The 18,173-nt window shown below is 43.7% G+C and overlaps 1 protein-coding gene across 1 annotated transcript in view; it reads right to left on the bottom strand.

Moving 5' to 3' along the window:
* The window catches only part of LOC121272188, a 57,592-nt gene that overhangs the window by 20,728 nt on the left and 18,691 nt on the right, over nt 1-18,173 (bottom strand). Inside the window, exons 2-4 of the mRNA XM_041178708.1 lie at nt 13,608-13,952; nt 6,701-7,039; nt 122-469 (exon numbers count right to left, since the gene is read on the bottom strand). Coding sequence (XP_041034642.1) covers nt 122-469; nt 6,701-7,039; nt 13,608-13,952 — 1,032 coding nt within the window. The remainder of the gene's footprint in view (nt 1-121; nt 470-6,700; nt 7,040-13,607; nt 13,953-18,173) is intronic.

The following is an 18,173-nucleotide window of genomic DNA, read 5'->3' as shown; positions in this document are numbered from 1 at the left end:
ACCAATCCAACCAAGTTCAATCTTCGGCACAGTGGGCTGAATTAGCATTCTGCAATCCTGTTGACAGAAGCACAGCAACCATGTACTCCCTTCCCTTCCATGCCCACGCCAGTTGACTTACCAGTTACATTGAGCTGGGTCCCTGCTCCATAGATGTAGCTCCACACACTGCAATTGTAGACAGCAGTATCGTTGAGGGTCACGTTCACAATGGTCAGAATGTAACTGTTGCTGCTGACGTTCCTGGAAAGCTGAAAACAGCTGTGGAAACCCTGGGACTTGGTAATAGTGCCGTTCACAAACTGGCTCAACACCCACTCGCTGTTGTACCCGGGTCCCTGGCGGTACCAGTGGACATCGGTATCATTCACACCGGCATTGTACATGGCACATTGTAGCTCGACAGTCTCACCCTCTGGCACCTTGCTAACAATTGGATACTGGAGAAGGATGGGATCAGCCAATGGACCTGTTGATATTCAAGAGAATCGAAAATAATATCGTTTGAAGCACGACCACTATAAATCCTCTCCTGGTTAAAAACGATGACTTGCAGATGATTAACTAACTCTTTCGGCATGAAAATTGCTGCCAATAACAAGGGGAGTGAACGATGTGATACAAGTGTACAATTTGCTGATATTATCCATTCAGTGCACATTCCTGCACACAGAACAAACTATCTAAAGGATGAATTTCACAACGTTCACAGCTGACTTACTGGAAGGACTTGAACAGTCATTTAAAAAGGTTCATTTGACCTGAAACATAAAGGAAAAAGTTTAAAACTTCAAAATTCCTGCACAATAGTTGCACCTTTACCACACACTGGCTGATTTACTGCTGCTGATCCTCTTCTATATCCTACCCTATCAGCCCATAATACACCTTCCCAGAATTTTCACAAATGGGTAAAATGAGACCCACTGGGGCCAGAGTTTCACACTTACCCCTCCATTCCTGACCCAGGCAATCTTCCAATATTCAGGATACGTGTCAGCCCTCGACCCCGCACCCACGCCCTGTGACATCAGGGTCTCTATGATCAAGTCCTTGGGGAAAGTTGAATTTAATCCCCCACATTATTGAGGTCTCGACAGGAGGGATTTCAAAGACTGTGAGAATCCCACCAGGTGAGTCAGCTCGTGAGCCTTTGAGGGAGCATCATGAAGAATCGGGAACTTTTGACAGGTGAGTTTGAAAGGTCCTGCAAACACTCCCTTATATCCACCCCTCATATCTTCAATGCCCACTTCATGCCACCTCACATCACAGGATCACAGAATTTTAATGGCACAGAAGGAGGCCATTCGGCCCATCGTGTCTGCACTGACTCTCCAAATGAGCATGATGACCTATTGCCATTGCCCTGCCATTTCCCTGTACTCCTGCACATTTTTGCTATTCAAATAATCAGCTAACACCCTCTTGAATGCCTTGATTCAACCTGCCTCCACCACACTTCCAGGCCGTGTATTCCAGACCCAAACCACTCGTTGTGTGAAAAAGTTTTTTCTCACGTCACGTTTGCTTCTTTTGCAAATCATTTTAAATCTGTGCCTTTTTGTTCTTGATCTTTTTACAAATGGGAACAGCTTCTCCCTATCGACTCTGTCCAGCCCCCTCATGATTTTGAACATCTCTATCAAATATCCTCTTGGCCTTCGCTCCAAGGAGAACAGTCCCAACCTCTCCAATCTATCCTCATAGCTGAAGTTTCTCATCCCTGGAACATTCTTGTAAACCTCTTCTGCACTCTCTCCAACGTGTTCACATCCTTCCTATAGTGTGGTGCCCAGAACTGTACACAATACTCCAGCTGAGGTCTAGTATCTTATATAAGTTCATCATAACCTCCCTGCTCTTGTACTCTATGCCTTTATTAATAAAGCCCAGGATACTATATGCTTTATTAACTGCTCTCTCCACCTGTCCTGGATCTTCAATGATCTGTACACATATACACTCAAGTCTATCTGCTCCTACACACCCTTCAAAATTTCACCCCTTATTTTATATTGTCTGTCCATGCTCTTCTTACCAAAATGCATCACCTCACACTTCTCTGCATTGAACTTCATCTGCCACCTATGTGCCCACTCCACCAACTTGTCTACGTCCTTTGAGGTTCCACACCGTCCTCCTCGCAGTTCACAGCATTCCCAAGCTTGGTAACATCTGCAAATTTTGAAATTGTCCACTGCACACCAAGATCTAGATCATTAAAAAATATCAGGAAAAGCAAGGGTCCCAATACAGACCCCTGGGGAACTCCACTACAAACCTCCCTCCAGCCTGAAAAATATCCATTGACCATTACCCTCTGCTTCCTATTTTTCAGACAATTTTGTATCCACATTGCTACTGTCCCTTTTATTCCATGAGCTATAACTTTTCTCACAAGTCTGTTGTGTGGCACTGTGTCAAATGTCTTTTGAAAGTCCATGTACACCACATCAACAGCATTACCCTCATCGACCTTTTTTTGCTACCTCTTCAAAAAACTCCAGCAAGTTAGTTAAACATGATTTCCCCTTTAGAAATCCATCCTGGCTCTTCCTTATCAACCCATATTTTTCCATGTGACTATTAATTCTATCCCGAATATCCTCTATGTCATCTCGTAGAATCATAGAAAGTTTACAGCCCAGAAAGAGGTCACTTGGCCCATTGTGTTTGCGCCAGTCGAAAACAAGCCACCCAGCCCAATCCTCATCTACCCTCTAATCATCCTACCTGTCACTTTAAATCTATGCCCCTAGTCACTGATCGCTCTACAAAAGTAAATAGACCCTTCCCATACCCTCTATCCAGGCCCCTCACAATTTTGTACATCTCAATCAAGTCTCCCCTCAGCCTCTTCTGTTCCAAGGAGAACAGCCCCAGCCCATCCAATCCCCCCTCATAGCTGCAATTTTCCAGTCCTGGCAACATCCTGGTAAATCTCCTCTGTACCCTCTCCAGTGTAATTACATCCTTTCTGTAATGAGGTGACCAGAACTGCACACAGTACTCAAGTTGTGGCCTAACTAATGTTTTATACAGTTCCAGCATAACCTCCCTGCTCTTATATATCTTGGCTAATAATTGAAAGGATTCCATTTACCTTCTTAACCACCTTATCGATCTATCCTGCTATCCTCAGGGATATGTGGGCATTCACTCCAAAGTCCTTCATTTCCTCATATCCCATACTCCCATGCCTGCTGCAACGCCCATGCCCCTCCTGTTACCCCCGCATCCTCCATACCTACTCTCCCAGTCTCCACTATGTATAGAACCACTGTGCCATTGCCAAGTCTGGAAAGTCTTTGAAATGCTTCTGAAACTGACACAGTGAGCAAAGAGGCTTTGAAATTCTCCTTCAAAAACAAACTGCTCATCTTACAACCTCATAACAGTGTCAAACAACCACAGCGTTGAATAACCAATGAATAAAGTTTTACAACAAAAACAGAAACAGAAATACCTGGAAAAACTCAGCAGGTCTGGCAGCATCGGTGGAGAAGAGCACAGTTGACGTTTCGAGTCCTCATGACCCTTCAAAAGAACTAAGTAAAAATAGGAGAGGGGTGAAATATAAGCGGTTTGGCGGCGGGGGGGGGGAAGAGAAGGGAGGAGGTGGTTGTAGGGACAAGTAAGCAGTGTTAAGAGGAGATAACCAAAAGATGTCACAGACGAAAGAACAAAAAGGTCTGAAGGTGGTGATATTATCTAAAAGAATGTGCTAATTAAGAGTGGATAGCAGGACAAGCAAGGTACAGATAGCTCTAGTGGGGGTGGGGTGAAATAAGACTAAAAGGGCATAAAAGGTATAGATAAATGATGGGTGGAATACATTTAAAATTAATGGAAATAGGTGGGAAAAGAAAAATCTATATAAATTATTGGAAAAAACAAAAAGGAGGGGGAAGAAACACAAAGAGGGTGGGGATGGAGGAGGGAGTTCAAGATCTAAAATTGTTGAATTCAATATTCAGTCCAGAAGGCTGTAAAGTGCCTAGTCAGAAGATGAGGTGCTGTTCCTCCAGTTTGCGTTTTATAAAGTTTTATGCCTCTTATCTTAATTGTGTCCAAATAAACAAAGAGGTATTGAAAAACCACACCATAGAAGGAAAAGTGAAGGTTATCAGGGGTAGGCGGGTGGTTACAATCAGATCAGCCATGATCTTATTGAATGGTGGAGCAGGCTTGAGGGGCCATGTGGCCTACTCCTGTTCCTAATTTGTATTTCATATGTAAACATCTATTACAATCTCAGAAGTGTCAATCAAGCAAATTGAAGCACCCTCCTTTAAGCTGTGTTAACATTGTCTAAAGTTCTTAGTCCAATAGTCAGACTGGAGCTCAGCCAAACATTCATGATGAGGCAAGCTGGCAACTCTATCAACAGAATCAATTTGAACAGATGGCCGGACATCTGTTTTTCCAGATGAAATAGCCCGACTTGTGGTTCCCAACTCTAAAGAGGAAATTTGGCTGTGCTCCTGATATAGCTCTCAGCCTCAAACTTTTTTTTATTATTTCACAGGATGTGGACATCGCTGGCTAGGCTAACATTTGTGCCCCATCCCCAAGGCTCTCCCTATTCCTGGTGCCCCAAGCTCCACACCTCCCCAATTCCCTCCTCAATGATCCCAGCATCCTCTGGTTCCTTGCTCCTCGCTCATGTCTTGCAGCATGAACCTGGAATCTTCCTAATTGCTGCAGTTCACTCAGTTCACTGCTTTCCTCAGCTTTTGTTTAGAAACATAGAAACTAGGAGCAGGAGGAGGCCATTCGGCCCTTCAAGCCTGCTCCACCATTCATTATGATCATGGCTGATCATCCAACTCAATAGCCTGCTCCCGCTATCTCCCCATATCCTTTGATCCCTTTCACCCCAAGAGCTATATCTAACTCCTTCTTGAAAACTTCCAATGTTTTGGTCTCAACTGCTTTCTGTGGTAACGAATTCCACAGCCTCACCACTCTCTGGGTGAAGAAAGTTCTCCTCATCTCAGTCCTAAATGGTCTACCCCGTATCCTCAGACTGTGACCCCTGGTTCTGGACTCTCCCACCATCGGGAACATCCTTCCTGCATCTACCCTGTCTAGTGCTCTTTGAATTTTATAGGTTCATATAAGATCCCCCCTCATTCTTCTGAACTCCAGTGAATATAATCCTAATCAATTCAATCTCTCCTCATATGTCAGTCCCGCCATCCCAGGAATCAGTCTGGTAAACCTTCGCTGCACTCCCTCTATAGCAAGAACATCCTTCCTCAGATAAGGAGACACAATATTCCAGGTGTGGTCTCACCAAGGCCCTGTATAATTGTAGAAAGACATCCCTGTTCCTGTACTCAAATCCTCTCGCAATGAAGGCCAACATACCATTTGCCTTCTTTACCACCTGCTGCACCTGCATGCTTACCTTCAGCGACTGGTGTATGAGGACACCCAGAGCTTGTTGCACATTCCCCTCTCTCAATTTATAGCCATTGAGATAATAATCTGCCTTCCTGTTTTTGCTACCAAAGTGGATAACCTCACATTTATCCACATTACAGTGATACTCGCACAGAGGAATATGGTTGTGGCGGTTGGAAACGAAATATCTCTACTCCACGACCTCACTGCAGGAGTTCCTCAGGGTAGTGTCCTCGGCCCAACTATCTTCAGCTGCTTCATCAATGACCTTCCTTCCATCATTAGGTCAGAAGTGGGGATGTTCACTTATGATTGCAACATTCATAACTCTGAAGCAGTCTGTTCCCACATGCAGCAGGAATGGACAATATCCAGACTTGGGCTGATAAGTGGCAGATAACCTTCGAGATACACAAGGCAATGACCATCTCCAATAGAAGAGAATCTAAGAATTCAACTACATTACCATTGCTGAATCCCCCAACAACAACATCCTGGGAGTCACCATATTCCCCACTTGCCTGGATGAGGAACAGCACTCAAGAAGCTCGACACCATCCAGGACAAAGCAGCCCCGCTTGATTGGCTCCACATCCACAAACATTCACTCCCCCCACCATCGACACACAGTAGCAGCAGTGTGTACCATCTACAAGATGCACTGCAGGAATTCACCAAGGCTCCATAGACAGCACCTCCCAAACCCACGACTACTACCATCTAGAAGGACAAGGGCAGCAGAGACATGGGAATACCACCACCTGGATCCCCTCCAAGCCACTTACCATCCTGACTTGGAAATATATCACCGTTCCTTCACTGTTGCTGGGTTACAATCCTGGAACTCCCTCCCTAACAGCACTGTGGGTGTACCTACACCACATGGACTGCAGCGGTTCAAGAAGGCAGCTCACCACCACCTTCTCAAGGGCAATTAGGGATGGACCCTAGCCAGTAATGTGGACATCCCAAGAATGCATATAAAACAAAACAGCTAGAGACATCACAATTAAAAGAAACCTGAAAAAGTGAAGGAGAGAAATTAGAAACAAACAGGAGAGGCAGGGAAAAGTTTAAAAAATTTAAGATTGGGGAAATAGGTTTAAGAAAAGGTGCATAACTTTTATACTATCTGTGAGCAGAACAAAATTAGATCAACGAGTCTATTTTGATACAGAAATAACTGTGCTGTCTTCACCATAAGGGTTCGTGATTACATACTCATCTTCAATAGATTCATGAGTAAATGGTTATTACTTCAGATTATTCTTTTGTAAATTGGGCTTACTGGTTATATTCAGCCGTGTTCCATCGCCACTGATATCTCCCCACACTTTGCAATAATAGACGGCAGTGTCACTGGGCTGGACGTTGGTGATTGTCAGAATGAAGCTGTTATTGGAGGTGTCTCTGAAAGGCTGGAAACGCTCAGTGAAACCTGGACTCCGTTGTGTGTTGTTCTGTATATCATGTGTTAAAACCCACTCCATATCTTTCTCTGGTAGCTCCCGGTACCAGTGAGCATCGGTGTCTCTCACTGCGGCATTCCTCATGATGCACTGTAACTGTGCAGTGTGACCCTCTGTGACACGTTCCAGACTCGGAAACTGGATAAGGACTGGAGCACCTTCAAAGAGAAAAATATCAATAATTTCAAAACCAGTATGAAGGTTATAAAGAGCACCAGTGTTTAAAGGGAAAGTGTGGTGTTAAAAAGAGAGAACAGATTCTAAGACTAAACCAAAGGGCTGGGTCATTCAAGGAAAGCAAGATATATCAGTGTGAGTAAATATAGATGATCAGTCACTTGGTAGTTTAGAACTTGCATGTTGCTGAAAAGAGAGACATGTTGTTGAATCTTTTCATCTTGCACTCATCAGGACAAATGCATGAATACCAAATTTCAAACAATCCTAACAATTTATGCTATTGGAGCAAACGTTGCTGATTGGTTCACAAATCAATTTTGATTGGCCAAGAAGTTGCCATGGAGAAAGCTCCCTGAATTATAGGCTCCCAAAGCCTCCGTGTAATTCAAAAAAAAGGAACAAGGCTTGAATATATTCCTTTTGTTAGCAGAGAACGGGTCCCTGAGCAAGAATGTAAGTCGGTTCCAGCAAGCATCCATGAACCATATTATGAGCTCAACTTTAAAAATATCTCAGTGAATTATCAATTAGTTTACACATATAAACAGGAATAGCAGGGTCAAAGTGTAGAGTGATGTGAGTATGAATAGAGGGCAGGTCCTGATTATAGCTCCCAGCCTCGGACTCTCTCGATTCCACTTGTGGCCCCACGTTCCACATGTCTCCCATTCCCTCTCCCTGATCCCTGCCTCCTTCTGGTGCTCTGCTCATTGCTCAAGTCCTGCAGAATGTTCCCGGAAAATCCTTAATCTCTTCCCTATCCTGCTCATAGCTTTCCTAGGAATGACCATCTTTCCCTGACCCTGAATCTTCAGTCACGTATGTTGAGCCTCCCTCCCACCTATACCGCACCCTCCCTCTCAATCCCACCCAACTAAATTAAACTCCAGTGAGTATAGAAATAGAAGGATAGAGCAGATGAATACGTAGTTGAAGAGTCAGTGCAAGGGGGAGAATTTAGGTTCCTGGTCCATTGGGAGCAGTCCTTTCGAAGGTGATGTGTGTACAGGCTGAATGGATTACACCTGAACAGAGCAGGGGAAAATTTCCTCGCAGGGAATTTTGCTAGTGCTATTGGGAGGGTTTAAACTTACTTAGCAGGGGTGTGGGAACCAGGAGGTGTTATTAGAGAGTTATACTAAGGTGCACAAAGAATTGGGAGAGATAGATAGTGCTAAAGTAGGAAATAATGAGTTATTAGGTGGGTTCAAGGTAAGAGGAAAAGTAATGAAGCCTAAATTAGGTAGTAAAACTTAAATTATGTGAATGCGCCAAGTGTGGTAAATAAGTTTAATGAGCTGCAGGCACAGAGCCATGTGGAAATATATTGAGGTGATAATGGAGACCTGGCTTAAAGAAGAGCCTACTCTGCCATTCAATATAATTATGGCTGATCTAATTGTCACTGAAAGCAGCTTTCCTGCCAGCATCCCCATAACTCTTGATGCCCTCGTAGATCAAAGATATTTGACCCAGGCTCCATTGCAGTCTGGGGTGGACAATTCCAAAGATTCACAACGCTCTAAGGGAAGAAATTCCTCATCTCTGTCTTGAATGGAAGACCCCTTATTTTGAAACTGTGCCTCTAGTTCTAGACTCTCCCAAAAGGGGAAACATCCTCTCAGAATCTACCCTGTCACACCCTCTCAGAACCTTATATGTTTCAATAAGATCACCTCTCATTCTTCCAATCTCCAATGAGTATGGGCCCAACCTGCTTACCCTTTCCTCATAAGACAACCCCATTCATCCCAGGAATCAACCTAGGAAACTTTCTTGGAACTTCTTCAGATACAACTATATCCCTCCTTAAGTAGAGAGACCATACTGTAGCTGTAGACAGGACTCCAGGTGCAGTCTCACTAATGCCGTGTGCAGCTGTCGCAAGATGTCCCTACTTCTACATTCCACTGACACCTTTGTGTGTCTAATGATATTAATATCTCAGTCAATTCCCTGGATACATTTCCACATTTATCTTCACTATCATAAATAGTTCCTAGTTCCCCACCCCCATCACCCCCCCCCCCACCACCCCCATCCCCCCAGCCCCACCCCCTCCACCCTCACAGTCACCCCCATGGTCCCAGAGGCCAGAAGCTGGAACACCTGGTGAGTAACCGGCCCAGATCTTCCGTGTTAAGTGTAACTCGAGTATCACAGGCTGAATTGTTTCCTTCCCACAGACAAATAATCTTCTCACTCTCAGATAAACCTGGACATGTGGAAAAAAATCAAACTGTTCTTCTCCATCACAAACCACCCATCCCCTCCTCCCACACCCTCCGAGCCCACCTCACACACCAATTCTAAGGAGCACGTGGGCTTCTTTGTCTCCCCAAGCAAGGCCGTTCATTCCACTGCATCTTGCCTCTTGCAATTGGGACTCAGCTCCTGCCCAATCACTGTTCCAGATCCTGAAATCAGCCTTCACTCTCATCCACAACACTGAGACTCTACTGATCAACATTACAACTGATATGTGTATGATTGTGATGGCCACTGTCTATCCCTCCTCATAATCTTTCACCAGCGACGTTGATGGGAATAGAAAAGAGGTTCTGCTGAAAGTATTTGAACAGTTAGGAGCTAAATTAAAAAGCAAAACCTCCAAGGTAATAATCTCAGGATTACTACCTGAACCATGGGCAAACTGGCACAGGGTAAGTAAAGGCAAGGAGTTAAATGTGTGGCTCAAAGATTGGTGTGGGAGGAATGGGTTTCAGTTTATGGGGCACTGGCACCAGTACTGGGGTAGAAAGGAGCTGATCTGGTGGGATGGGCTTCACTTGATCAGTGCTGGGACCAGTGTCCTGGCAAATCAAATAACTAGGGCTGTAGAGAGGGATTTAAACTAAATGGAGGTGCAGAGTGTTCTGGAGAAGGGATATGTGGGTTTACAAAGCAAAGTCTTGCAGGGCAGCTATTTAGGCAATGATACCCAGAGTGTGACAGGAAGGGACAGAGTGTACAAACATAAAGAGAAACAGCAGCAAATAGGGCCAAAGGGGGGAAAAATGATAAAAAGGCAAAATTAATGGCTCTTTACTTAAATGCACATAGTATTTGGAACAAATTAAATTAATTAATGGCACAAATAGAGGTTAATGGGTATGATCTTATAGCCATTACGGAGATCAAAGCTGGGAATTAAACATTCAGGGGTATGTGACATTTCAAAAGAACAGGCAAGAAGGAAAGGGTGGTGGGGTAGCTTTGTTAGTATGAGATGGAATGAGTACAATTGCAAGAAATGATCTTGGACTGGAAGATGTAGAATCCATATGGTTGGAGCTATGAAATAACAAGGGGAAGAAGACACTGGTGGGAGTAGTCCATCAGCCCCCTGAGAGTAGCTAGGCTGTAGGACAGAGAATAAACCAAGAGATAATGAAGGCATGTAAAAAAAAGGCAGTACATTAATCATGGATGACTTGAATCCCCATGTAGATTTGGAAAATCAAACTGGCAGAGGTAGCCAAGAGCAGTAATTCATGGAATAGTTTCCTAGAGGAATATGTTGTGGATCCAACCAGAGATCAGGCTATTTGGGATCTGGCAATGTGCAATGAGGCAGGTTTAATAAATGATCTCAGAGTAAAAGATCCCCTAGGAAACAATGACCATAATATGGTAGAATTTAGCATTCAGTTTGAAAGTGAGAAACTTGGGTCAGAAACAACTGTGCTAAACTTAAATAAGGGTAATTACAAAGGAATGAGGGCAGAGTTGGCTGGAGTGGACTGGGAAAGGAGTTTAGCAGAAAAGACAGTTGATGAACAATGGCAGATGTTTAAGAAAATAGTTCATGACTCACAACAAAGATATATCCCAGTGATAAAGAAAGATTCTAGGAAGGGGATAAACCAGCCATGTTTAACCAAGGAAGTTAAGGATAGTATAAAATGGAAAGAAAAACATACAATGTGGAAAAGATTAGTGGTACGCCAGAGGACTGGGAAAGTTTTAAAAACCAACAAAAGATGACCAAAAAAAGTAAAGAGAAAGAAAATAAACTTTGAGGATAAACTAACAAATAATATAAAAACAGACAGTAATATACAAACGGACAGTAAGAGCTTCTTTAAATATATAAAAAGTAAGAGAAGCCAAAGTGAACATCGGCCCCTTAGAGAATGAGGCTGGGGAAATAATAATGGGGAATCAGGAAATGGCAGAGGAGTTGAATAAATACTTTTCATCAGTCTTCACGGTAGAAGACACTAATAGCATTCTGAAAATACTAAATAATCGAGGGGCAAAAGGAGGGAGCGGGGGAGGAAATAAATACAATAACTATCACTAGAGAAAAATCACTGGAGGGAAACTGGTGAGGCTAAAGGCCGATAAGTCCCCTGGACCTGATGGGTTGCACCCTAAGATATTAAAGGAAGTAGCTACAGAGACAGTGGATGCACTGGCAGTAATCATCCAAGAATCCTTAGATTCTAGAAAAGTTCCAGAGGATTGGAAAACTGCCAATGTAACATCCTTACTCAAAAAGGGAGGGAGACAAAAAAATAGGTAGCTATAGGCCAGTTAGCTTAACATCCGTTATTGGGAAAATGCTGGAGTTTAATATAAAGGATGTAATAGCAGAGCATTTAGAAATGCATAGTATAACCAACCAGAGTCAGCATGGCTTCACGAAGGGAAATCATGCCTGACAAATTTATTAGAATTCTTTGAGGAGGTATAAAGCAGGACAGATAAAGGGGAACCAGTAGATGTAATATACTTGGATTTCCAAAAAGTGTTTGATATGGTGCCACACATTAGTCTGCTTCATTAAAAGCCCATGGTGTTAGGGGTAGTGCATTAGCATGGATAGTGGATTGGCTAGCTAATAGGAGACAGAGAGTTGGGATAAGGGGAGGGGCATTTTCAGGTTGGCAACCTATAACTAGTGGAGTACCAGAGGGATCAGTGCTGGGGCCACAATTATTTACAATATATATTAGTGACTTGGATGAGGGAAGTGGATGTGCTATCGCCAAGTTTGTGGATGACACAAAAATAGGTGGGAGGGCAAGTGATGAGGATGACACAAAGAGTCTACAGAGGGATATAGACAGGTTAAGTGAGTGGGAAAAAACTTGGTAGATGGAATATAATGTGGGAAAATATGAAGTTATGCACTTTGGCAGGAAGAATAGAAGAGCTGAATATTATTTATATAGAGAAAGACTGCAGAAAGCTGCAGCATAGAGGGATTTGGGTGTCCTCGTGCATGAATCCCAAGATGTTACATACAAGTTCAGCAGGAAATAAGGGAGGCAAATGGAATGTTGGCCTTTATTTAAAAGGGAATGGAGTATAAAAATAGGAAAGTCTTGCTAAAACTATACAAGGCACTAGTTAGACCACACCTAGAATACTGTGAACAGTTTTGATCTCCTTATCTAAGGAAAGATATACTGGCATTGGAGGCAGTCCAGAGAAGGTTCACTAGGTTGATCCCGGGGATGGAGGGATTTTCTTATAAGGAGAGGTTGAGTAGGTTGGGCCTGTACTCATTGGAATTTGGAAGAATGAGAGGTGACCTTATTGAAACATATAAGATTCTTAGGCGGCTTGATGCTGAGAGGTTGTTTCCCCTTGTGGGAGAGTCTAGGACCAGAGGGCATAATCTCAGAGTAAGGGGTCACCCATATAAGACACAGATGAGGAGGAATTTCTCCTGTCAGAGGGTATTGAATCTGTGGAATTCTTTACCACAGAGGGCTGAAGAGGTTGGGTCATTAAGTATATTCAAGGCTGAGTTAGACAGATTTTTAATCAGTAAAGGAATCAAGAGGTTATGGGGAAAAGGCAGGAAAGTGGAGTTGGGGATTATCAGATCAGCCATGATCTCATTGAATGGCGGAGCAGACTTGATGGGCCAAATGGCCTTCTTATGCTCCTACATCTTATGATCTCACCTTTCCCCTCCTTTTAACACCATTGAGCACACATTCTTCTTCAATAATCTCTGATCCACATTCCAATCCCTGGAACTGCTCTCTCATGGTTCCACTCCTGTTGCTCACATCATTAACTTTCTATCAGCACCAGTGGTTTCTCCCCCAGTGTCTGAATGATCATCTCTGCTGTTTACCCAGGGCACCATCCCTGGGTTCCTCCTCATCACCATTTCACCCTGAGCAACATCATCCAGAAACCTGGTTAACATTTCCATTTCCCCCATCACTCAGCTCTGCCTCTCCGCCTCCTCCATTGATTCTAAGGCTGTTTCCACTCTCTCCAAATGTCCATCCAACATTAGGGACCCGGTGATGACAAAGCTTCCTCTTCAGCTCAGCAGACACCCACACGCACTAAACCTCCCCCCACCCCCCCACCCCCAGACACCCCCTCAGGCGAAAGCCAGAGATGTGGAACTTTGGGGAATTGCTGAACCTGAGCTCAGCTTCTTCCCCACAGTGAATCCTTCAGTGAGGTCACTTTCCATTACCTCCTGGCTCTCCATTATCACACACTGATCTCTAATGCATTCATCTGGAAGAGCTCAAGGCTGGAAGTCATTGTCATGGAAACTCTACTTACTGGTTACAGTGAGCTGGGTCCCTTCCCCATAGACACTTCCCCACACTGTGCAGTAATAGACACCAGCGTCACTGGGCTGCACGTTGGTGATTGTCAGAATGAAGCTGTTACTGGAGGTGTCTCTGGAAGGCTGGAGATGGCCAGTGAAATATGGATCCTGTCGTTTGTAGCCATTTCTATGATATGATGAAATCCACTTCATATAACGTCCTGATTGTCTTCGGTACCAGTCAACCTTGGTGTTTCTCACTGCTGCATTCTGCATGTTGCACTGTAACTGCACTGTCTGACCCTCTGCGACACGTTCCAGACTCGGAGACTGGATAAGGACTGGATATGCTGTACCTTTAAAAGAACAAATATCAATACATTATAAACAAATCTGAAGGTTACTAATTGCTGCCAGTATTGAAAGGGACAGTCCAGACAGTACAAGTTCTAGAGAGAGAACATATCATAAGACTGACCAATGGGGCTTGTGTTCTCGTCTTGATTTTCCAGACAGGTTTCTCATTAGAAACATCGAATTTTATTTACAGGGCTTCAGCTGCAGTTACCAGCTTCTATCATGATCCACAACTAGAATAAACTTCCACCCTTAAGCTTCCCCACACTTAGGACGGATTCATTCACGTGATACTGCACAGTACAATAAGCCTTAAAGCTACAGTCAATACATCCCTTAAAGCTACCATTACTACAGTTTGTCTATTATTGATTCAGATCAAACAAAGGATCCCAGATGATATGGACTACATTGGAAAAATAGTTCAAAATCAAGTTAAACTTCCATATTCATCGACTAGAGTTCATGTCATTTTGACAACAACCTACAGAATCCATAGCCTGTTTCGTCAGCAGACGCAGAGATGAGGGTACATACTGTGGTTTTTGAAACACTGCACTGGTAGACAGAATTGTTGAGTTGGTGATGGCATCTACTCCCATGAAAGCATTCCAGAAAGATCTGCTAGACAAGCCCAAAATGTATCACCTTGAAGGACTTAAGTGCACAGCAATCCTTGCAACACATAAGGTTCCAATTGTTGACGCGCAAATCTAGCCAGGCGTGTGGAATTTGTGGCCCTCTGCGTGCGCCAAGGAAGTGCCCAGATTTCCAGCCATTCTGCAAAGCACGTGGCAGAAAGGGGCCATTAGCAGGGCACTAGAGCAAAGGCTGATGCAGCTACAGGGAGCTGTGCACTGATCCAAACAGACCATACACAATACAACTGTATCAAGCAATAAGAACAGTTATCTGGCATCCAGTAAGAAACATATACCTGAGGCGATTGACAAACCAGAAACTGACAGTGATGCACACTATGAGACAAAGAGTCGTGGACACATGTTTCACACCATCATCTCAGGATCTGATGTGTTTGACAAGATTTGAATTACATGCTCTTAAAAAAAGTTGGTAACGATTTGTTATTGGCCAAGGTTGATACAGGAGCAAGAGCCAACATATTACCCTGAGAATTCTAAAAGTCTTGTACCCACAGACTTGGAAGGCCACAATGAAACCTATGACTGTGAAACTTCCAATGTTCATGAATTCCATGTGCAGCATCCATAGTCCTGGAGTACAAATCCAATCAATCCTCCTGGGTGTCCCAATGTTCTACATGGTCAAAACTAAAGTTCCAGTGATTGTAGGTCTACCAGCTTGTCACGAGCTCAAACTAGCGACAAGTTATGGAATCTGTCAGACCTTAGATGGTAGATCGACCTCAGGAACACCTCTTATCACCCTGACCTAACATTGAAATATCCATCATGTTTCGACAAAATTGGCAGCTGCAAGGGAGCTGCATTGTTCAGCTTGCAGGAGGGTGTAAGTCTGTCAATTGATCTGGTGAATATTGTGCAACACAAATGCCAGCAGCAACAAGAAGCAACGGCAAAAGGTCTCACACTACAGTAACTGTGGAAAACCACCACTGAAGGACAGCCTGATTCAAATCAGCATGTCCACGAACACATGAGACCATTTTGACCTTATTGAGATGAGCTAGGTGTCTCCTGGGGAGTCATCTTTAAAGACAGGCAGGTCACTGCACTGGAATCCTTGTGACCTGAAATTCTTCAACAGCTTCATCACTCACATATGGGCATAGATCAGACGAGAGACAGTCTGCTGGCCGGGTATGAACAATGGCATTGAAGTCATTGTCGAGAAGGGTGAGGTATGTCAAGAGCATATACCAAGGTCAGCACAAAGAACCATTCATTCCACATGAGCTTCCTACCCATCCTTGGTCCAAAATCACATCCGACCTCTTTCATGGCACATGAATTTGTCATCATCGACTACTTTACCAAGTGCCCAATTATTTGACAATTGTACAATATGTCAAGCACAGCTGTCTCACACATTCTGAGTGCTATTTTTAGTCTATTGTCCCGAGAGATAATTACAGAAATCAAACCATAATTTATTGATTAGCAATTTCAGGATATGTGTGAGAATTATAATTTTAGTCACACTACTTCTTCACCTCAACCCAGATAAACTGCACAAGGTCTTTTCCATTCTGTAGGAGTAGGAGAAGACTTTCTTCTGCCTGGGTGCATGATATTATTCAATATAATTATTTCTTAGAAGGGGTATAATTGGATTCCGCTTTGTCAGTAATCTCACATGATAGAAAGATCAAATGACTCCTGAGCAACAAAATGGAATGATTGAATGCCATTGGCTGTCACTGTCAATGAGAAGCATTGGATCCCTCAGGTGTCTCTATGTGACACAACATTTAAGAGGCCAGAGGACAAAGGCCGTAAAGTTCACAATTGTATCCCTGGTTTTCTTCATCAGCAAGTCTGAAGGCTCTACTGATTGCTGCTTCTCACTACAATACATTTTCAATATCTACAGTGCAACACAGCTTTATCATGTTCAATACCTCAAAATCTCATAACAAGCACCAAGATAGGTAAGTAGACAAAAGGACAAGATTGAAGTCAATGGAAAAGATTCTCAAGAATCAAGTGCAGGATAAAACAGGTTACTGATTCACAATGAGCCTATTACACACTCCTGTCCTGGCAATCTAACCCCACAAAGCCCGCTCACAGTAAACTTTCATTAGCAACAAAATAAACAGAACTCCAGCCATGATTCCACCCTCTGTTCGCAAGATAGTTATGGATGACAAAGGCCATATAGCCCGGTGCATCTCATCCACCCAGAATGACATATAAACATATGTAAACGGAGCTGGCCATTTCAAAAGTACTGAAATGGCTGTAAAACAATTTGGAAGATGGTGGAAGGTGCTGTATAAATGTAGCTTTTGTCTTACTTTCATTACACCAGTAAGCAGAATGACTGTAGCAATGTTGAAATTAGAGGCCTAAAGCTGAGTCTCTAAGGATAATAAATCACAGAGCAATAAACTGATGTTATGACATTGGCTACAAAGAAAACATTATGTTTACAAAAACAATTCAACTCTGCAGCTAACACGACCTTACCATTCTGACTTTTCTGGCACCAACCAGCTGTTGCAGCTGTTGTACTATTGTATTGTACACTGAGTTTACAGCCTATCCACAGGTTCCATACGATGTTGCATAACATCTGTACTAAACAGATGTGAAAATAATATTTATTTCTAAATTCTAATTGTTGTTTGAGAGAAACAGGCAAATTAAGTGAAAAAATGTAATGATAAATAAGAAAATCAAACAGCAACTCCCCCACCCACAACCCCTAAACAACCTCTCCCCAACTCACTTAATCTTCCCCTACAAGCCCCTCAAACCCTCTGCTCCAACCCCCAACCTGCCATCACTATCCCTCTCCAGCATCCCCCAAACCAACTCCCCAAACTCTCCCTGCGGCCTCCCCCAAAGCCTTTCCCCAACACCGCCTCCAACCTCCTCCCGAACCCCCACATCCAGCTTCACCCCCACCCTATCTGCACCCCCCCCCAAAAAAAAAACACACAGCATCCGATTGGTTCTAAGATTACAGGTATTTCATTTACTGATTTTCAACCAAGAACTCTCTCCTGACAGTTGCTGCTGCTTCCAACCTCTGGGCAGTTCCATGGTTTTCTGACTGGCTTCTCAAAACATAACAATCAGAACCAGGGAGCTGCTCAGGGTCAGAAGCAGCAGCACGACCAGAGACCAGCTTTATAAAGATCAGGACTCTCGGCCTGATGGTTCTAGTTTCTTTCGAGCTGGACTTTCAGGTTTGAAGCTCTGGCTGCTCGGTGTGGATGACGAGAATCTCTGTTTACAACATGGAGGCCGGACCCTCTCAGCCCCCAGGTCCTAAATGTTTGTCACAATCTTCACCCTCCCTCCCCACCGCCCCCCCCCGCCCCCCACTTTCAGGTTCTGGTAAGATGTGGTGCCAATCAAGCGGCTGCTTTGTCCTGGATTGTGTCGAGATTCTTGAATGTTGGAGCTGCGCTCATTCAGGCAATTGGGGAGTATTCCATCACACTCCTAACTTGTGCCTTGTAGATGGCGGACAGGCTTTGGGGAGTCAGGAGGTGAGTTACTCATTGCACGATTCCTAGCCTCTGACCGGCTCTTGTAGCCACAGTA

This window comes from Carcharodon carcharias, chromosome 2, assembly GCF_017639515.1.
Source record: "Carcharodon carcharias isolate sCarCar2 chromosome 2, sCarCar2.pri, whole genome shotgun sequence".
Taxonomy (NCBI): Eukaryota; Metazoa; Chordata; class Chondrichthyes; order Lamniformes; family Lamnidae; genus Carcharodon; species Carcharodon carcharias.
Note: the sequence above shows the minus strand (reverse complement) of the source record. Positions and strands in the feature narration are given on the sequence as shown.